Here is a 22450-nt window from a genome sequence, read left to right on the forward strand (position 1 = left end):
GCTATAATCTTTTGGTTTTCGGCCATAATCTTCTGGTTTTCGGCCATAATCTTCTGGTTTTCAGCCATAATCTTCTGGTATTCCTTTTCAATCTGGTCATTTCTTGTGTTCAATTTGCTTATCAGTTCATTTGGTTTCTGAGCCTCGCTTTCCAGTTGCAAGATTCTACCTTTTAAACTGTTATTTTCTTGCCAGATCTCTTCCATTTTCCTCAAAATCTCAGTTTTGAACTCTTCCATAGCTTGTGAGGAGTTTTCCTTATTTGGGGAGGGTCTGGATGGTTGTTTGTTCTCCTCCTCTGTTTGCTCGGTTGTCTGGATTTTCTCTGTGTAAAAGCTGTCGAGTGTTAAAGACTTCTTTTTTTTGTTATTATTCTTTCTCTTCTGAACTTCCTGTGACTGATTAGCCATCATTAGCCCAGCAGCTTCTCAGGTTTATCCTCGTGCTCAGTGTCTGTCAGAGATCTATTGGCTCCTGAGGTCTGAGTTCTAGTTTTTTCCAAGGTCAAGCCCCCTGGTGGATTCCCTTGCTTGTTCCTCTGCAGGAGGTTCCTTTACAAGTCTCAGGGAGCTACTTCCACAGTCGTATACCCGTCTGCACTGGTTCCCCACTTAGGCTTTAGTTCCAGGCTGTGTCTGCCTCCACCCACGCCTCTGCTCAGCCGGCACTCTGCGCCCAGCGTCCTGCTCCCGCGCGCTCAGATTTCGCGTGCGTTTTTGACTTAATGGGGTCCTAAGTCTTGCTGCTCTCAGGAACAGGTCCCGGAGCTGCCGATGACTCGATGGGTGCCCCAAACTTGCTCTATTTCTTTTTAGCTGGGTTCGGAGCTATAGGTGAGTGTGGAGGGGGTGGGGGTGGGGCGGTTGCTCAGCCCGCGATTGAGTGAGAGCCCTTTTTAGCCTGGAAATGTCTCGATTCCACGTACCTTCCACGCTGTGCCCTGTTGTGGGGTTCCTCTGTTCGTCTGGACTTGTTTTTATGTCCCCTTGAGGAGTTTTGTGTGTTTCGGTCAGGAGAGGTTAAGAGCTGCTTCTTACTCTGCCGCCATCTTAACCCGGAAGCCTCCACGTTATAGATTTTTAATACACATGTATAATGAATAATAGAAACAGCAAACAAAAGACTAGATGCACAAACACACCATCTAAAGCCATATGGGAAAATGATGGTCCTATGAACTGTCTGAAATAGTCCACCATGGTACTGAAGTGCTTCCAAGATCCTATTTTCTTGGCCTTTCGATTTTAAAAATCAATTTATATATTGAAACTTAGCAGGTGCTACCAGTATTTGAGAGATTTAAGCCTCAAAGGTTATTATTTTGGCTGAAAGCAGAATTATGTTGGCTACACTTAAAGCATGTAAATTTCCAGTGAACCAGATACAAAAAGGAAAGATTCTATTGACTTGTAATGAAAGCTAGTTGTGATCTAAGGAGAAATAACTATTATTTCAGGTAAAAGTCTAATACTTAAACAAAATGAACTATCAAGAATCTATTCATTGGGGCAGCTGGGTAGCTCAGTGGAGTGAGAGTCAGGCCTAGAGACAGGAGGTCCTAGATTCAAACCCGGCCTCAGCCACTTCCCAGCTGTGTGACCCTGGGCAAGTCACTTGACCCCCAGTGCCCACCATTACCAATCTTCCACCTGTGAGACAATACACCGAAGTACAAGGGTTTAAAAAAAAATCTATTCATTGTTGAGTTTCACAAACAGGTGGTCACTATTTTAAGAATTCCTAAAACAAACAACTGAGAATCTGTTTTCCAGCTGCAGAGATCTGACAAATAAAGTATAATGATTAAGGAATACTATTGTGCTTCCATAGCACAGGATAAATTTTATTTTTATTTATTACCAAATGTAGCCATAAGTTACATACCACAAAGCTATTTAGGAATAGATGTCACTTTTGATTTATAAACAACATCTTATATTGTTATATGAAAAAAATTAACTCTTCTTTGGAATGCTAATCACATAAACATAATGACCTAACCATCTTCAGTATGAGCACTCCAGTTGACACCAAGTTCAATTTATTTTAAAACTGAGGAAGAAACCCAGAACCAAAGACCAGGAAAACATTGTGTTGTTCAAGAATAAACATTAAAGATGAAGGTTAACATAGCCATAACAAAGATTGTTGTTGTCGATCTGTCATGTATGACTCTTTGTGACCCAGACCATAGCACAACATTGCTGTCCATGGGGTTTTCTTGGCAAAGATACTAGAATAGGTCGCCAATTCCTTCTCTCTTGGCAAACAGAGTTTAAGTGACTTGCCATGGGTCAGACAGCTAGTAAGTGTCTAAGGCCAGATTAAGTCTTCTTGATTGCGGGCCTCTGCTTTATCCACTGAGCAACCTAGCTACTAAGATTATGGTTCAACAATTCAAAGAAAACTTTTTAACAACTTAGGATGACTATTACTCAGTAGATAAATGCCCATATCCTTTGTGGTTATACAGTGAAAGAACTGTAAATTATTAACTATTTTATTAAAGGTTGCTCTAAATGGTTAATAAGAGAACTTAAAATTGAAACCTAAGGCTTTAGTTCATACCAGCAAATTGGCAAAGACAACAAAAGATAGGGAGAATATGTGTTGAATAGGCTGCGGAAAGATAAGCACATTGATTCATTTTTAGAGAGGATAAGAATTAGTATAACCATTGTCTAGAAAATGGTTTGGGATTATGCAAATAAAATGGCAAAGCTATCCATACCCTTTGAACTTCTAGATATTTCAGTGTTAAGCATATCCTCCCTTAATAAAAAGGAAGGCCTCATATATACCAAAATATAGCAGCACTTTTTATGATAACAAGGACCTGACAACAGGGTAATTGTCAGTTGGGGAAATGGCTAAAAAAACACTGGCATATGAGTGTAATAAAAATGTGATGAATGCAGAGCAACATGAAAAGACTTAACATGAAGCAATGCAAAGTGAAGCAACCAGAACCAAGAAAACAATAAACACAATGACTACAACAATTTAAAGGGAGAGAATAATTACAAAACAATTAAAAATGAATATTTCAAAATTATATAGATATACACTCCAAATAAGATAACTAAGATGCCTTCCCCACTTCTTTTGCAAAGGTGGGGGGCAAGAAGGAGAATGGATTCACAGGTATGAAACACTGTGTTGTCAGATTTTTTTTTTAACATGATAATTGATTTTGCTGATATTTTTGTCTTTAAAAATTTTTTTTTGTTATAAAGGATCAGTATCTGGAAGGACAACAGAAAGGAATATAAAGGGCAATTTAGGCAAAATGTAAAGTGAAGCATCTAAATCCCCCAGTGAATGAATGCTGTACTTGGAGTCTGGAAGACTTGAGTTTCAAATCTATTCTCAGCCATATACTAGCAGTGCAACTCTGATCAAGTCACTTAAACTCTGTTTCAGTCTCCTCTGTAAAATGAGGGTAATATCGCCTATTTATAAAGATAAAATGAGGTAAAGTGCTTTGCAAACCTTGAAGTACTACAGAAATTCTAGCTATCATTATTAAAAATACATAAGTAAAATTATTTTTAAAAAGAGGTAATGATGGTTTCTCTTTTAGCACTATATGGAAATATTGAAAAGCATAATTTTAAAATATGTCTATAGATATTACATAGGTAGAACCATGAAATACTAGAATATCATACATATTTTATGTACAGATTCATATGGGTCTGGACACATATGTATACCTTAAATGGTTCTATAACCTCACTAAAGTAGATAACTCCCTTTATATTCACTTTTGTCCTTTTCTATAAATCATCCCAGGGTGCAGCTGAATAGCTCAGTGGATTGAGAGCCAGGCCTAGAGATGGGAGGTCCTAGGTTCAAATCTGGCCTCAGACACTTCCTAGCCCTGTGACCCTGGGCAAGTCACTCAACCCCCATTGCCTAGCCCTTACCACTCTTCTGCTTTGGTGCCAATACACAGTTTTGACTCCAGGATGGAAGGTGAGGGCTTAAAAAAAAATCAAAACAAACAAATAAATAAATAATCCCACTCATTCTCCATAAGAGAGATTTACCTGAAGCATTTTTAACACCCTCAGACACTAGTTAGGAATTCAGGCTAAATATTTGTTGTCTTTCTCTTGACCAGCTACCTGACCAGCTTCCTTCTTTTTCAATTAATCATTTTCTTAATAATATCTCTTACACCTCTTATTACAAACAAATTGATAATAAACTGCAGTCTTCATACTATGTACCTTTCCATTGTCTTTTAAGCCACCTGCAGTTCTGATTCTTTTGCTTATAACCAAACTTTCATGGTTTACATCTACAGAGAATCATGAGAAAGATAATTGTAATTTTAAAAAATCATAGAATTTCTGTCATGGTACAGTTTAAGATTATTGAAAATACTATGTAATTTCTCAAATACAATTCAGTTCTTTTTTTTCTTCCCATTCATTTATGAACCCATTTCATTATCTATTTAATGCCAATCCATAATATTTATTATAGACTATGAAGTGCCTATCCTTAATATTATTATTATTATTATATTATTATTAACTGAGTGGACTATTATTTGTTGTATTCTAACAAATAGGCATCAGTCATCTGGGTTGTGCTTATTTTTCCATGTATACTGCTGATAATTTTGGGCTATTTTTATTGAGGAAACCTTGTCCTGGACTTCTGGTATTCAGTACAATCAGTTTAGTGTCATCTGGAAAACAGCAGTCTTCTGAAGAATTTTGCTATCCATAGAAAATCTCTACCTTTTAGATTCTGCATAGGACAACCTCTTTGTCAGTGGCATGCATCTCTATGGTTTTAACTCAGAGATTCTTATATAATCTTATCATTTATTTGGGGTGATGTCTTGTTGGTGAAGAGCCTTTAAAGATACATTTTGCGTTATAATCAAATGCTTTTTTTTTTTCAACATTAGTGAACATAAACACAAGAATCTTATGTTCTCCACCCCTTTCAGGCTGTTAAATTACGGTGAAGATGTACTCTGCGTCTGTAAAAAAAATAATTGGAAAAGCCTTTCTGTTTGCTATTAATAAAAGTTCTACAAAAGTAGATTCTGTTGTCTGGGGAAGTAGTGAGTTACTTCTCATTTGAAGACTTCAGGCAAAGACTAGATAACCACTTGTCACACATTTTGTAAAGAGGATTTATATTTAGGTATGAGTTGAACCAGAAATCATTTGAGGTTTCTTCATAGCATCTTACGGTACTTTAAAGGACCTTTGAAGCTATATAATTCGATATATACCTAAGAAAGAATCTCTTCTGTGAAGGTATAAGAAGTAAAGAGTTTTTGTCTCTAGTGATTTCATTAAAGAGATCTGGATAACTAGAGTTCTAAGTTTGTCAGTCTTAGAAAGGAGAGTAAAACTACAGATGAGGGCCCCTGTGCTTCATGGTTCTGAGATGATGGAGCATACATAGCGTTAATGTAGAGCAGCTGTATCAGTTTCCATGGCTTATCACTGCTATAAACACTGGGGAATTAAGAATGAAGAGAGCCAGGGATGTGGGTCACTAAATACCATGTGATCAGGTCCCCAAGATCAGAAAATTACAAGGTTTTGAATCTCCAGGCTCACTCCAGAATGGCAGGGAAAGGAACACACACATACACACACACACACAAATCCAATGGTAGAGAGATATACTAACAACTGAGAGGATCAGGGAAAAAGCAGGCTGTACTCAAGTTTAATTTTGAAAGAAATAAGAGAATAGGAGCCTAAGGCAGAGGTGAGGAAGGAATGCACCCAAGCATGGTGAACAGCCAGTTCAAATTCATGGGACAGGAGATTGAATATTATATGTGAGGGATAACAACAAGAACAAAAAGCCTAGACAGGAAAATGAAGGAAGGGAAATAATTACAGAAAAGTAGTAAATAGCTTTAAAAGTCAAACAAAGGAGTTTTTATTTGATGCTAAATACAGTAAGGAACCACTGGTACTTATTGAATTAAGAAAGTAACATGATCAGATCTATACTTTAGATAGATGTGTGTAATTGATAAATTGAATTAGAGAGAGATTTCAGCCAGAAAGATGTATGTACATACATAAGTATATACAAAATAAATCCAAGATGTTTTGGTTTTGCAATAGTCCAGTCAAGAGGTAATGAGGACTTGAATTAGTATGGTGCTCATTTGAGAAGAAAGAAGGTAATAAATGTAAGAGATATTGATATAGAAATGAAAAAATTTAGCAGCTAATTGGATATATATGGGTTGAGAGTGAAGAGTTGAAGATAACACTAAAGTTGCAAACAGGTTGATTAGAAGGATGATAGTACTCTAGAAAGAAATAGAAGGAAAATTAGGGAAAGGCGTGGGTGTTGGAAGTGTTGTTCAAAAAGGAGGAAAGATGATGGGAGAAAGGAGGGTAGCTGGGGTAGTCCCTGCCTTGATGGGGAAATTAACCCCGGCCCTTCAAAGCAGAACAAAATCAGACTAGACTATAGGGATATTAAGGTGGGTTTATTTTAGGTTTAGTAAAAGAAAGATTGGGGAAAGCTAGAAATTAGATCTCCCAGGCAAAAGGCTCTCTACTCCCTTCTCCAAAAAAGGCGCTAAAAAACACATTCTCTCTTCTTTTTATACTTTCTCAGACACCTCCCACAAAAGAAGTGGGTAGTGTCTGAGGAAGTTATGCTAGAGAGTCCTGGGAGATGTAGTTTCCCAGGATTCAGAGCCATTTTAAACCTCACATTTCCCCCTATGATCTTTTGGGAAACCAGTCTCCCCAATGGATCATAACAAATACAAATAAATTTACAGTCATAATAAAATAAAGAGTATATACATTAATACAAGGGGGAAATGGCAACAATTTTTTACTTCCCAAAAAAATCAAAAACTTGGCACTTCACAAAAAAAAATCAGGAAGCAGTCAGTCCCCTTTTGTTCACAATAAAATATATATATACATATATATATATATGTGCACATATAAAACAAATGCTTTTAAACAAAACAAAGTTCAAATTTTGCACATACAGTTTTTCTCTCAGCCTCTTGGATTAGCATGAGGTTTCCATGTGGTCTCCATGGGCATCTCCATCTGGATTCCGAGAGGCAACAAATCTCTTACACCAAAATAATCTAGACTTTTCATATGAAATAAAAACACATTCCTCCCTGAGGAGGATAGGAAGAAACATTGGAATCACACTGGGAAAACATGGCTGAGGCATGAGGCATATGAATCACTGCCAATTAAATCATCAGAAAAAATAGCTCAAAAAAGCCAAATGACTTTTGGATGAAAATTCTTAACCATCCAATCCTAAATTTCATATGGAAAAAATTCTGAATAAGAAACAACAGAAACACAATAGGTCTTTGAATAATACCCAGTTAAAGTAATCCACGTCCCTTCACTTACCCACTGAGCAGCCAGGACCACAGTCAACTGCCACAGAAAGAAAATTAGGAGAAAGGACTAGATTTTTATTCCTTCCTTGGTCTTATATTTCATCGTTTCTTCTTTCATCGTTTTTTTTTTCTCAGGGATAGAATATGAAGCCAGAACAGCTAATTGTTAGATACTTGATATAAATTTCATAAGGAGTGTAGTACAAGGAGTCCTGCGTCTTAACATATGTTAAGCACCACAACTTTGAGTCTCACACTAGGCTCAAGTTCTTTTTTATTGGCATAGAAGTCTCAACAAGTCTCAGCAGTCCTGGCAGGATGTGTTTCTCTTTTGACCTGTGTGCTCTTTTGGCATCATTCAGATAAGTACGTTCTGCTTTGGCACTGTGTAGATGTCCATGCATCTTTGGCACTGTGTAGATGAAATCTGCTCCTTTTTGATCCCATTTCTGTAAATCAGACATATTTACATATTTACTAAGTCCCATATTAGTTAAATGCCAATGGCAATTTAAGTAGTCTAAAGTTTTTTGGGCAAGCATTTATGTTTAGGACTAATGGATATACTAAACCTACATTACTAATATAATAATCAAAAAATCTTTCAATTTAGATGACATGTGCTTAGAAAAAATTAAATTGTACATGCAATTATAAAAATGTGTCAAAAAATTCAAAATAAATATATATCTCCTATAATCTGACAAAAAATATATAAATTACAATTCATGTCACTTAAGGAGGGGTAGAATATAATGGTTCTTACCCAAGAATTTAGATGCATTTCTTTTTTAACTTAGACATAGTCCTCAGTGTGAGTGCAAATGAGGTAAAACAATGGAGGTATAAAAGCAATAATACATTGAAGAAAATACAAAAATTTCACAAAAAGGCACAAAATGTATATCAAGTCAATACAGTAATATATGTTCGAAGAAAATACTAAATTAATACCAAATTGTCAAAATTCAAGTACAAGGATTGATCAAATACAGTGCAACAGCAACAACAAATAGTACAGATTTAGCAATAAGGAAGTCACAAATACAATTAGTCAGTTACAGGATGGTACAGTCAATTATTCAGTATCAACAGAAGGTACTCATTTTACATGGCTAGAATGAAGCCATGAGTCCTCCCCAATTTTAATAGCTGTTGGTGTAGTCACTTGGACCTGGAATGGTCCATGATAAGCAGGTTCAGTCCATCCAGTACTTTTGAAATTCTTTATGTACACATTATCACCTGGGTTTAGATCAGGGATTCCCAAAGTGGGTGCCACCACCTCCTGGTGGGTGCTGCAGCGATCCAGGGGGGTGGTGATGGCCACAGGTGCGTTTATCTTTGCTATTAATTGCTATTAAAATTTTTAAAAAATTAATTTCCAGGGCTGCTAAGTAATATTTTTTCTGGAAAGGGAGTGGTAGGGCAAAAAAGTTTGGGAACCACTGGTTTAGATCATGTAGTGAGAAGTCTATGGGGCCTACCTTAACAGCAGCTCCAGAGTCATGGAGTTCTCGCAATTTTGTTTGTAATTGTTTGATATATGTAACAATGGTTGTATCCCCTCCTAACAATAATGTATAGGCAAGGGTAAATGGTTGAGCCTGAATAGGTGAATATCCAAATAGCATCTCAAATGGTGAGATGTGTAAATCACTCTTGAGTCTGCTTCTGAGATAAAATAGGGCCAGAGGGAGATTTTCAGGCCATTTTAGATGAGTCTCCATGCACAATTTGCCAATCATAGTTTTAAGTTCTTTATTCATTCTTTCAACTTGGCCAGAGCTCTGGGGATGATAAGGTGTATGAAATTTAGGAGTTATACCCAAACATGGATAAATTTGCAATAAGACCAAATCTGTAAAATGGGTTCCTCTATCCAAATCAGTATGTACTGGCAGGCTAAAAAACAAGGAATAATCTCTTTTAGAAGGAGTTTGGCAACAAAAGCCTCTGTGGCCCGAGCAGTAGGAACAGTTTCAGGCCACTTGATCAGCTAATTGACTATGACCAGACAAAATTTATACTGTCTAGCTTTCAGCATAGAGATAAAATCAATTTGTAAATGCTCAAATGGTGTATAAGCAAGAGGACATCCACCAAAGGCTTTGCCACGAAAAGCATGTTGATCGAAGGCCTGGCAGGTAGGGTAAGCTGTACATACTTTGGAATCAATTGTAGTTATTCCAGGTACTACCCATACTCTTTGAACAGAATCTACAATGCCTTGAGTGCCAAAATGACCATGTTTATGGATGGAGTGACAAATTTGGGTATAGAAATTTCTAGGGAGCAGGGGTTTACCATCTAATGATACCCATACTCCATTAATTTAAATTTCTTCTTCCATTGTCCCACTTCCTTGTCAGTATAGGGAAGGGATAGATCCAAATCATCAGTGATTGTCAATGCGAAAATTAGCTCAGGTCCTTCCAAGGCCACTAGCTTCACTGTAGCATCTGTGGGCAGAGCAGTGAACGACAGCTATGGCTTTGGGGAGCTGGAAGGCAGAAAGAAGGTCAGTAATAAGGTCTGCACTGGCAATACATTTTCCAGCTGAAGTTAGGAATCTCCTCTGAAGCCAGGAATCCCCTCTGAAGCCATAGCATGTCAATGGTGTGACATATGCTGAAAGCTGGAAAGATAATTCTTTTGACATGTTGAATTTTGAGATCTACACGGGGCAAGCAGTTTAATATGGCCGGAAGAGCAGCTGGTAATGTGCAACAGCTCAGGAAAGACTAAGAATGAACAGATCTTGGTGCCATCAAGACATAGAGATGATGATAAGCCAGTTGACACTAATGAGGTCCCTAACTAAGAGAGTATTGAGAAAGAAGAGAAGAGGACCCAGGACATAGGGCACAGCCCACAGTTAGAAGCATGATATTGTGATGAACAAGAAAATGAAGAGAACCAGCAAAGCAAGGTCACAAAAACTTAAAGAAGACAAGAGGATCTAAAAGGAGAAGATAATCTAACATACCAGGTACTGCAGATAAGTGAGGAAAGATGAAAATTGAGAAAAGCTATCAGATTTGTCAGTTTCTTAACTGACAGTGATCTCTTGATCATTGATAATTTTTAATTAGAGTTTCAGTTGAGTGATGTAGGTTAGGTGCCAGACTGCAGAGGGTTGAAAAAGTGAGCAAGAGGGTAGCAAATAGTGACAATTAATATAAACAGCCTTTTCTAGGACTTTTTTTTAACAATTATCTTCCATCTTAGAATCAAAACTCTGTCTTGATTATAAGGCAGAAGAGCAGTAAGGGCTAAACAATGGGGAGAGTAAGTGACTTGCCCAGGGTCACATAGTTAGCAAGTATCTGAAGTCAGATTTGAACCCAGGATCTCCCATCTCTGGGCCTGGCTCTCAATCCACTGAGCCACCCAGCTGCCCCCTTTTCTAGGACTTTAGCTGTAAAAGAGAAGAAAACTATAGGATAGCAGCTTGAGGGATGATAACAGGTTAAATTTGGAAAGATATTGAAGGTAGAAGGGAAGGAACCAATAGGTAGAAATTGAAGATGGAAAGTGGTGATGATGATGATGATAGAGGGGAACAATCTACTGGAGAAGATAAGAGAAGATGGGATCAAAAGTATATGTTCAGGGGCAGCTGGGTAGCTCAGTGGATTGAGAGCCAGGCCTAGAGACGGGAGGTCCTGGGTTCAAATCCAGCCTCAGACGCTTCCCAGCTGTGTGACCCTGGGCGGGTCACTTGGCCCCCATTGCCTACCCTTATCACTCTTCTACCTATAAGTCAATACACAGAAGTTAAGGGTTTAAAAAAAAATTTTTTTTTAAAAAGTTTATGTTCAGGGCCAGTGAGGTGTCTTAATGGATTGAGAGACAGGAAGGCTTGGACTCAAATCTGGCCTCAGATACTTCCTAGCTGTGTGACCCTGGAAAAGTCACTTAATCCTCATTGTCTACCCCTTACTGCTCTCCTGCCTTAAAATTAATATTGATTCTAAGATGGAAGGTAAGGGGAAAGTATATGTTCATCATAAACTAAGATAAAGGAGAGAATTAAGGAGTTATGTCAGAGGAAGAAGGGCAAAGTGGGAGCTTGAAGCAAATGGTTCTCTCTCAGCAAACTATGAGGCTAGGTCCTTGGTTGCAAAGATTAGGGGAGGGGTGTGGTGGAAATTTCAAAAGAGAGATCAGTATGAAATACCTTTCTCTATCTATTAAGATAAAGAACCAAGGTGGAGAAAAAGGATTGCTCCAAATCAATACAGTCTGCTTGGTTGCAAAATTTCATCCAGCTCAGTGCATCAGCATTTTAGTAGGAAGCACTTCAGGAGGAAGAACATGATGGTGGAAATGATCTAAAATTGAAATTTGACAAAATGTGAGATTAATGGCAAGTAGGCAAGGATCTAAAATTAGAAGACATTGTAGAATTCATTGGTTGGTTTATAACATTAAGATTGAAAAAGGAGGAAAGCTGTAGTTAGGTTAGGGATGATAGCCCAGGAGATGGATGATGTAGGGATGGAGGAACCTTGAGGTCCCCTTGATGGTGTTGTTGGAATAAGTGGAAATAGAACACTTGTAGGTGATGGTGAGATCAAAAGTTTGACTATTCTAAGTGTAGCTGGGGTGAGTGGCATGACGAATCATGAGACTGAAGGAGACTGAGGAATTTGGAGGTTAGAATGTTTGTAGAGATATCTACATGGATGTAGAAGTTCCCTGATATGAAGGTAGAAGTTGGAATGAAGAAGTCTGTGAGCCAACATTGTACTCCTTGACAAAGGAAAGAAAGTTACTTGGGGGTAGCATTTTTGGATTAGATGATAAATCTACATAAAGTAAACTTCATACAGCCCTATGTCTTTTAAGGAACTTAAATTTTTTGGGGGAGATCCAGAACACTAGGGAGTAGTGACCAAAGACAGCATCTTTGATGTAAGCAGTTACAGAGATTAGATGGAGCTAAAGATATAGATCAGTGTATTGCCTGGCCCTTTCCAGTAGCAATAATAATACTGATAGCATAATTATTGAGCAAGCAATATCTGAGCAAGAGGCAGAAATGAAGGTAGAGGGGAGCTGGAGCCAGTGGGGAGGTGCAGTGGGTAAATGCTCTATGCTCACTAAGTCTGTTTTATAATTGCATAGGACTGCATAGTGGGAAAAGTTATGACTCTGGATGTAAAGACCTCAATTCAAATCTTGCCTATCACTAAGTACCTATTTGGTCTTAGGTAAGGCTTCAGTACCTTTTTTATAAAATGAAAGAGTTTGTACTCCAGCTTATGAGAGTTTATTCCAGATCTTTACCCATGTTCCCATGTTTTGAAACGTGATCTAACACTGGCTGTAAGCATAATATATTGAGTATTTAAGGATAACTAACACAAAAAACTTAATATTTTTTTTATCATTTTTCTCAATTTCTTATCAACTGTCCTTTAATCTCTAGTTAATAGTTTAGTACCCTTTAGAGATTATTTCCTTTTTTAAAATCTCACTTTGCTTGAACATATAGCTCCTAGACTGCAGATCTGACTACAACTTGAATATATGAATTGGAAGAATTGGAGGGGATAGGGGCTAATTTCCAACTTAATCTTAAGTAAATTACGTATTCCTCAGTCACCATGCAGTTTAATGCTTTGCTCCATTTTAGCACAAAATAAGACCGTACCATGATGGAACAGTCAAAGCAATTAATTCTTCAATAAATTTAACAGTCACGATAATAATCCTGACTCTTAATTCCTATCATTTCCTTTTCTCTACCAATTTCACTTAATCCCTTCCTTTAACACAATATAAATGTTTTATTTAATGCATATTTCAAATATATGCCCCCAAATATTTTTGAAACAGTCTGTCCTAGAGACCAAACAGCAGTACATGGGTAAGGGTAGTTTTGACCTTGATGTGGTTTAGCTGACATCACTGTTTCTGCTACCCACCTGGCTATTGATTTTGAATTATCTATCTATTGAATAGGCAACTAGGTGGCAGAGTGGGTAGAGTGTTAGGCCTGAGCAAGAAAGACTCACCTTCCTGAGTTCAAAACTGACCTCAGATATTTGCTAGTGTTTGTGATCATAGGCAAGTCACTTAACCTTGTTTGCTTCAGTTCTTCATCTATCAAATGAGCTAAAGAAGGAAATGGTGAACCACTCCAATATCTTTGCCAAGAAAACCCCAAATGGAGTCAGATTAACTGAAACAACAAGTATTTTAACATTCATAAAATACTTAGTATTCATATTCCAAAGTCTAAACAGTGAGTAAATAAAAGGAGGTTAATTGAACATGAGGTAGTAGTTGAATTCATTACAGGAAAAAGATTTTACTGAATTTTTGTAATTCAAGTTTTCAGGTTCAAATTTTAATTTCTTTTGTTTAAAAAATAAATGTGCGAGGAGATAGCTAGGTAGCTCACTGGATTGAGAACCAGGCCTGGAGATGGGTAATCTTGGGTTCAAATTTGACCTGAGACATTTCCTACCTGTGTGACTCTGGGCAAGTCACTTAACCTCCATTGCCTAGCCCTTACCACTCTTCTGCCTTAGATCCAATACAAAGTGTTGATTCTAAGGTGGAAGGTAAAGGATTTTTAAAAAATAAATGTGTATGAGCAACATTTTTATTAGAAAAGCCTGCAAAACTCATTATTTAGTTACTAAAAGTTGTATATTAAGAAATCATGTGCATTTTTAATTATTGATGTCTTTCTCCTTACCCTTCATCTTCACAGGTCTTCATTACTTCAAAAATGTAGTATTGGTAGGATCCCTGCAGGATCGTTATGTTCCTTATCATTCTGCCCGCATTGAGATGTGCAAAACAGCTTTAAAAGACAAGCAGTCAGGTAATTGGGAAAATTGCATAATGGAGCAAATAAGAGTTTCAAGTAATTGTAACTTTAAAAATATCTTTTTTTCTTAATTCCTTTTTCCTAACCTTTTTTTTAAATGCCTTTTTTTTCCCAATGAATCTTTCCCATTATTTTCCTTCCTTTTGCAATTATATGGTAGGTGACTTAAGGAATAGCATCTTTCATCCCTTAATTTACCGTATATAGTCATAAAATTACCATCTAAAAGAGACCACCCCAAAAGATATGATTCAGTCCTTTAATTTTATAGATTAGAAAGGTGAGGTCCAGAGAAATGAAATAATTTGAATACTTAATTAGAATTAAAACTCTGATCTCCTGACTTGTCAATATGGTGTTTTTTTCCAGTGTGTCAATGAAAGACCATTATTTCAGGATTTTGGGGGGATGAGGTCAGGAAAGGGGTAATCAGACTCTTCCCATATGAAAAACTATATTTGGCATTTTTTTCTATATGGAATTTTGCATAAGCCAATACAATACATAAGGCAACACTAAAGCAACTGTATTAAATAAGGGTCTTATGGCAAGGTACCAGAAATGCTAGCTATAGCAATTAAAAGAAAAAAAATTGAAAGAATTAGAGTAGGCAGTAAAGAAACAAAGTTATCATTCTTCACAGATAATATATAATATACTCAGAGAATCCTAGTGAATCTACTTAAAAAATTGTTGAAATAATGAACAAAGTTAGCAAAGTTACAGGCTATAAATTCACATAAATCATCAGCATTTCTATATAGTACCAACAAAGCCCAGCAGCAAGAAATAGAAAAAGAAATTCCATTTAAGTTAACAGCAGATAATATAAAATACTTGAGAGTCAACCTGCCACCCAGGAACTAAATGAATTCAATTAGAAAACACTTTTCACACAAATAAAGTCAGATCTAAACAATTAGAAAAATATTAATTGCTTATGAGGAGACTGAGCAAACATAATAAAAATCATAATGCTACCTAAATTTATTTATTCAATGCCATATCAATCAAATTGCCCCAAAATTATTTTATAGAGCTAGGAAAAAATAACAAAAAGAAGAGGGTAAAAACGATGTGTTGGCTCCATAATATTCACTGCTTCAAGAATCTAGCATGATGCATTCACACAGTACAAACCCTTAGTACAAGTAATGGACCAACATCAAAAAAGCAAATGTCTCCACTCTAGGTAAGGCAATTCACATTTATAAATAGTAGCTATATTTACTGCCTAATAATACCTCATTAACTAAAATTGCAGAGGTATAAAAAATAGACAGCTTTGGAATAAAAGGAGAGAAAAACACTTAATAAGCTTTCTTTATAACAAAGACTTCTGTAAGGTATTATGTATTTGGGGAAAGATAAACTTATATTGCTCTTCTGACTACTAGTGGATAGCCCTTAATCTCCTTGAAAACACACTGAAAAGTAAAGCTACCTAAATATTTTTAAGGATCTCCTGGTTATTCAAAATGATTTATCTTCTCAGAATGACCTAAGTTCAGATGAAAAAACCAACAGGCAGAAAAGTTTTGTAACTGTCATGATAAATTTAACAGGGGCAGCTGGGTAGCTCAGTGGAGTGAGAGTTGGGCCTAGAGACAGGAGGTCCTGGGTTCAAACCCGGCCTCAGCCACTTCCCAGCTGTGTGACCCTGGGCAAGTCACTTGACCCCCATTGCCCACCCTTACCAATCTTCCACCTATGAGACAATACACCGAAGTACAAGGGTTTAAAAAAAAAAAAATTTAACATACCATTTTTTTTAAATTGTACTTTATACCCAAGGTAAGTCTGCAGTTTTATCACAACCTTCTCTTTTGTTTCTATAATGTAATATTCATATTTATTTGTATTTTCTCATAATAAAAATAATTTTTAAAAAATTTAATTAGCTTAAGTAACTATACAACTAATATAACCAAATTATATTTTTAAAGCATGTTACTAACTGAAAAAATAGCACTTGGTTTAGGCTTTATGTTAAATAACTAAATAATCTATTAAGATTAAATTACAGTTTTGCTTTGCATGTATTATAATACTGCTACCAAAAAACCATGAATATATTTTCCTAATAAAATCTTAACAAAACACTAGAATTTTTATATTAAAATGAAATAGAATTAGCCATTGTAGATGTTAATACAGCCAATACTATTTTTAAAAAATAAATTTTTTTATATTATACATGTTTACCAAATTTTATCTAGTTTCAATTCATTCTCCTTTTTCTTTTTTTTTTTATAGGACCAATTTATGCTGAAATGATCCAGAACCTCCTTCTCCCAGTTCTGCAAAGCAAGAACTGTAACTTGGTTCGATACAATGTCATCAATGCATTGCCCAATACAGCCGATTCACTTATTGGGAGAGCTGCACATATTGCTGTTCTTGATTCAGAAATATTTTTAGAAAAATTCTTTCTGGTGGCTGCTCTAAAATACTTCCAGTAGCCAAAAAGCATTGTTAGAGACTTAGCAATTACCTCATTCACCAATGAATCAAATATTGTGTGGTATTAAACTGTAGCTGCCACTGAGTTTCAAGAAATATTTATACTTTTTATATGGAAGATAATTTATATCATCCATGCGTAGAGCTTTTTAAATATCGATTTTACTTTTTAGGTAATGTGGCTGTGCAATATTTTTTTAATTTTATTCTTTTTACTTTTCTATTACTTTTTCTTATATTTTTGGTACTTAATTATTCATAGTGAAGATTTAAGCACAGTGTGTATATTTGGTTGTTTATTATTGACTTCTCATCAGCAAGAGTTCCAGCATATGCCTGTGTTATATTAGAAGCTATTATTATCATAATTGCTTTGGTTTTTAATTCTAATATTGAGATATTATGCAGGTAATTATGTTGAATTTTACTTATAGTTTTAGAATGTTTTAACTGGAAATACAATCATGGCTGCTAAAATATCATATATTTGAAAACTGTCTATAGTCTGAAATTGACCATTAGTTTATGAGCATCCCGTATTGTTTGCTCATACATCCAATAGTGTCCTACAGGTTTTCTACAAAAATTATTGTTGTCGTTATTCTTAAACATTTACCATGTCTGTAGAAATGTATTTTCTACATTTGATCTCAAAAGCATATTGTTTTACATATTTACTTTTATTACTGGAACTTTTAATGTTCAGAATCTTGCAGCATATAAGGATTTTTGAATGTTTGAATGACCGCTGCCTTGAGTTAGTTAGAATTTTGCTAAATTTGGTAATGTTGCTTGTATTCCCTGAAAACATTTCTTTAAATTTACTTTTTTCATGGACTTCCTTATATGTACATACAATTACTAAATGTTAAAATTTCTGCAATACTTTTATGAAGTTAGATGATTTTTAAATATTGTTAAAAGATTTTATTGAAATACAAAATATTGTAAATAAAATAACTCATCTTGAATGGAACAAAATTATTAACTTTACATGTTTGCTGATACCAGATACCAATGTTTTTGATAATATGAAAATGTTTAAAGGTCTTTTAACTTTTTACTGGTGCTGAGTAGGTTCAGTATTTTTCTTTTCCCCTTTTACTTATTCAAATGATAATGCACTAAAGTGAACAGTAAGTTCACTAATTGTGGCAAACAATTTTTAAAAGATAATTTGTTGTACAACTAATGCATGCTTATTTTTGGCATTATGTTATTGCATCTGACATTAATAAAATTAATGTAAAACTCTACTAGGAGCAGTTAAAACAACAAATCTCTTGCTAATTTTCATAATGCTAGGAGCAGGTATGTTTGTATGCCATTTTAAAACAATGTCATATAGTTCTCCATTTTAGCATGATTTTATAACAGATAAAATATGTAAAATTTTTCCCCTTGATTTGCAAAGTTATATGTGCACAGACTCATTGAAAGTTACCTAAATGATCCTGCCAAATAGAATTTTGCTTTTTTATGGATATATTTCAAAAATTCATCAATCAGCTAAATAGTTAAGATGCAAAAGTGTGAATATTTTTACAACAAAGATTGCTTTTTCATTTTTACATTGCCTCAGTCCTGAATTTAGAGTAATAGTTCTGCTAAATTTGAACATGATCCAACTATTGTGTATTTTTTCTTATAATTGTCCCTTTAGCAGTTGAAGAAGACTCATGATTTTTTCCATTTTGTCCAAAGATAGTTCACAGTTGGATGTCAGGCATTTTTCTATTCTTTTTTAATTTTCTTTAAGGGCTATTTATAAAATAACCTTTGTTTTTAAAAGTGACATTTCAGTACTTTGTAATTTGTTTTAAAATATATTTGGTCTTCAGGACCTGAAATTTAACATATTTTAACCTTTGTTGAGCCTAGGAATCAGTGGAACAACCCCCAGATTTAGAATGAAGAGACTCATTTTAAAGTATTTTATATTATGTGTTTTTATTGACTTCGTATAATAGGAAAGAGAGAGGTTTACTTTTAACGTGACCATATTTCTCTGAAGAGACATTTGGAGATAAATGAAGTATGATGTAGAAAGGCTTTTATCATCATAGTTTGTAGGCTTTATCATCCTAGGTCCTGGGTTCAAATCCTGCCTCTGCTTCTTAATACCTCTGTGGTCTTGGATGATCTGGTTAAGGAAACAGAGGCCCAGAGTAATTATCTATAAAACAAAAGCATTACATGGTATCTTAGATCCATTTTAGTTCTAAATCTATGATTATATCAATACCATATTGCCCCCCAAAATGTTAAAGTCTTCTAGGAGCAAAATCTTAAGGTCAACAGGGTATCTTCATGTTTCAGAAAGTGATTATAAAGTATAGTTAGGTTCTGACATTTTTCTAATTTTGCCAAGTCATATAGGCAGAACTGTAATTAGGAATTTGTACCCTGGGTAAGTACCTCCCAGACAGGGTGGTACTTACCCAGGGTACAAATTTGAGGAGAAGGTGGCAGAACACCACACCATGTAGGAGATGGAGACACAGGCTGAAGACCACTATATGGCGGCAGAGCAAGGGAGTAGGGGAGATACTCACCCTACCCTACCATCTGCTAGCTTCCTATTTAATTATTCTTGCTGATATAGGAAGCATCCTTTAATGCTGATACTGTCATGCTCAAAAGTTGGTTCTCAGTCCATCCTGGGGAAAAGTTCCTGCCTCTCCACCTTTGTTATAGCTCTAGAAAGGATCTTAATGCTCTTGGCAGGAGAGATCTTATTGGAAAGTAAGGATCATGGTTTTCATGGTATTCCCCATAGTACCTGTCACAGTGTTTTGCTGAGTAGTCACTCAATAAATATTCCTTGATTGCTAAAATATGTTATTTGATAATCTTATGATCTCCACTGTGAAGTCTTTGGAAATTAATGAAATATTAACCTAACTTCTTAAGTAATTTTCAAATATTTTCCTTTACTTTTTTCCCTCCAAAGGAGAGGAAGGAATAGAGATTAATTTGACATCTGAATACAGGCAACATTGATTTAAAGCAAAGAAGCATATAAGTAAGGAAATGTGTTTTGTCTTCCTAGCCCAGTTTCCTTACTCCCAAATCCATCTCATCCTAGATCTTCCCTCAGGTACAGGGGCCCCCTCTCTCAGACTACCTGAACTTGAAGCACCCTTCTGTAAATTTTCCTTTTTATTATTTGTGAACTTCCATTTTCTTCATTTCCCTCGGGGACCTACTCCTGGCTTCTGGACTTCAAAACCATTCTCTACTTCACTGGGTACCTTCTTCCTTGCTTTTCACTTTCTAAGTGTTGTCTTCCCCTATTAAAATGTAAATTCCTTGGGGGCAAGAACTGTCTTTTTGCTTTTGTAAGGGCTTATTTTCTTCCTTCTTTGGTAGAGGCAGTCATAGGGAAGGACAAGTGACAAGTGGTATATTTGGAGTTTTCCTTTCAGGTTTCAGATTTGTGGCTGAAAGGACAGGGAAAGAATAGCCCCAGCCTATTCTTCCTTACCTGAGTTGAAAGTTTTGCAGACAGCCCAGAGAAAGTAAAAACGTTAGGAGTAAGTTTTCTAATAGATTCATTCTTTGTGATCTGAAGTAAAGCCTGACTTGATTAGACTATGAGCTTTCTAAAATATTTTTTAAAAGAGACGAAACTATAAACAAGACAAGGTGTATGGTACGGTAACTAGAACCCAGGACTTGAAGTCCAGGAAGGCCTATATTCAAAACCTAACTCAGATATTCAAGCTGTGTGAGCCTAGCCAAATCACTTAACCTCATTCAGCCTTCCTCCTCATCTGTAAAACAGGGATAATAATAATAGCATTCATATCACTGAGTTGTTAATGTCAAATGGGATTACATGTAAAGCTCTTTGCAAACTTTAAAACACTATATAAATAACTTTGCAGTGAAAACTATTCTTCATAAACCCAGTTTTACAAAATCCCTCTCTTGTCAAGATTTGGACAACTTAATGCATACATTGAATGAGAAAAATTGAAGGTAAATCCAAGGCTGCAAACTTGAGTGACTGGAAGGGTGGTAGTGCCTTCAACAGAAATAGAAAGTTGAGAAGAGTGAGTTGATGAAGTATACAAAATAATGAATGACATGGTAATATGTCATTAAAAAATAATTTTTTGACATAGTAAATTTTAGTTGCCAATGGAACATCTAGTTAGTTTTGAGCAAAGCTTCAAACATTGTCCTCATTATTAATTCAGCCCAACTGATGCCCTCTGTTGAGCAGTGTGCAAAATCTGGCAAACAACTTTTTTTTTCTTTTCTGTCAATCCACTTTGAGGCATCCTTAATAGTTTGTAACATCATTTCAGCCTAACACACTTGTTTGAGGAAAAATTGTGCCATTATAAAATATTTGTCCACAAATTCTTTAAACAACTGAGCTAAAGCATATTCATTATCAGAAACAGTAACATGGCAATCTGGAGGTTGCACATAATAGGTACAGAGCTGTGATTGCTTTAGCAGAGGTTTAAGATGAAACTACGAGATATTCCAAAGAGTTCAAAAATTTCTGGTAAAATCCTACAAAAAATCAGGATGCGTTTCCTTAGACAACTTTCACTGAAAATTCCTTGCACATGCTATATATATATATATATATATGTATATATATATATATATATTCCTTTAAAGTTATTCCAATATCAAAATCAAGTCTAGGCAGCGTGGTGATATCTAGCTGGTGCTATTCTCTTTCAGACTATAAACAGTTTCTCTGGGTTTTCCAGTTGAGAATTTAACAATTATCCTCTAGAATAAGAGAACTTTTTTGCTCCCTTCATATAATTTATGAATAGTTTGAATCCCTGAAGTACTCTGCTGGTCATACCCTCGCACCCAGTCCAAGGGTATGGGTCAATCTGGAATCCCACAAAGCCATTCCTATGATCTGATCTTCCTAAAAAAGTGAATCATTGAAGGCTCTACTGATATTAAAACTTTCTGGTGCAAGGTAACAAAATAATTTAAAAAGCATAGCATTTAGCATCTAAAATGTGCTTAGAAAAACAAAAACAATTTCTGCCCTCCAGGAGTTTATTTTATATTGGAAGAAAACAGTATGGCCAGAAGCAAATGCAAAGTAATGTGGAGTAGGGCACTAATCATGGGAGGGGTTGGAAAGTCCTCCTGGAGGAAATTGCAAGCAGTTCCTGAAGGCAGAGGTGAGAAGGGAGAGCATTCCACTCATGAAGATTGCAAAGATGAAAATAATGGGAGATAGCATGTTGCAGATAGGAGGGCAGCAAGTGGAACACTTGGTGTAGAACATGGAACCTGTGGTGGAGAATAATGTGTAATCAATCTGGAATGATAGATCGAAGTCAGATTGAGAAGGGATTTAAATGCCAAATGAAGGAGTTTGACATTTATCCTGGATTACAGGTTCTTAATCTATGAACTCATATTTTCACCCTTTTGGTAAGTGTACTTCTATATAATTTGTTTCCTCTGTATCGGAAGTGAATTTCTCTCCAGTGTCCCTTTTTTTTTACATCATCTCTCAATGACCTGGAGATAAAATACCACTGAATAAATTCAGGTATATATGAGCCTCAGTAAAAGGAAGTTAAAGAACCAATGAAGTGAGACAAGAAACAATGATTCCACAGGCATTGTCCCCTTGGGCAGCCCAGGCAAATTGAGAAACTATGATTGGTTCCTGAGATGTGACATGAGAGAGAGAGAGAGAGAGAGAGAGAGAGAGAGAGAGAGAGAGAGAGAGAGAGAGAGAGAGAGAGAGA

General features: G+C 35.8%; 1 protein-coding gene across 5 annotated transcripts in view; it reads left to right on the plus strand.

Moving 5' to 3' along the window:
• Positions 1 to 17950, plus strand: part of FAM135A (family with sequence similarity 135 member A) — a 100904-nt gene extending 82954 nt beyond the window's left edge. For all 5 annotated transcript variants that reach the window (XM_044676021.1, XM_044676023.1, XM_044676022.1 and 2 more), the window contains 2 exons: positions 14118 to 14231; positions 16494 to 17950. In XM_044676021.1, the coding sequence (XP_044531956.1) occupies positions 14118 to 14231; positions 16494 to 16699 (320 nt within the window). In that variant the 3' untranslated portion in view covers positions 16700 to 17950. The remainder of the gene's footprint in view (positions 1 to 14117; positions 14232 to 16493) is intronic.
• The last annotated feature ends 4500 nt before the right edge of the window (positions 17951 to 22450 follow it).

The sequence above is a fragment of the Gracilinanus agilis genome, chromosome 4 (genome assembly GCF_016433145.1).
Source record: "Gracilinanus agilis isolate LMUSP501 chromosome 4, AgileGrace, whole genome shotgun sequence".
NCBI classification, from domain to species: Eukaryota; Metazoa; Chordata; class Mammalia; order Didelphimorphia; family Didelphidae; genus Gracilinanus; species Gracilinanus agilis.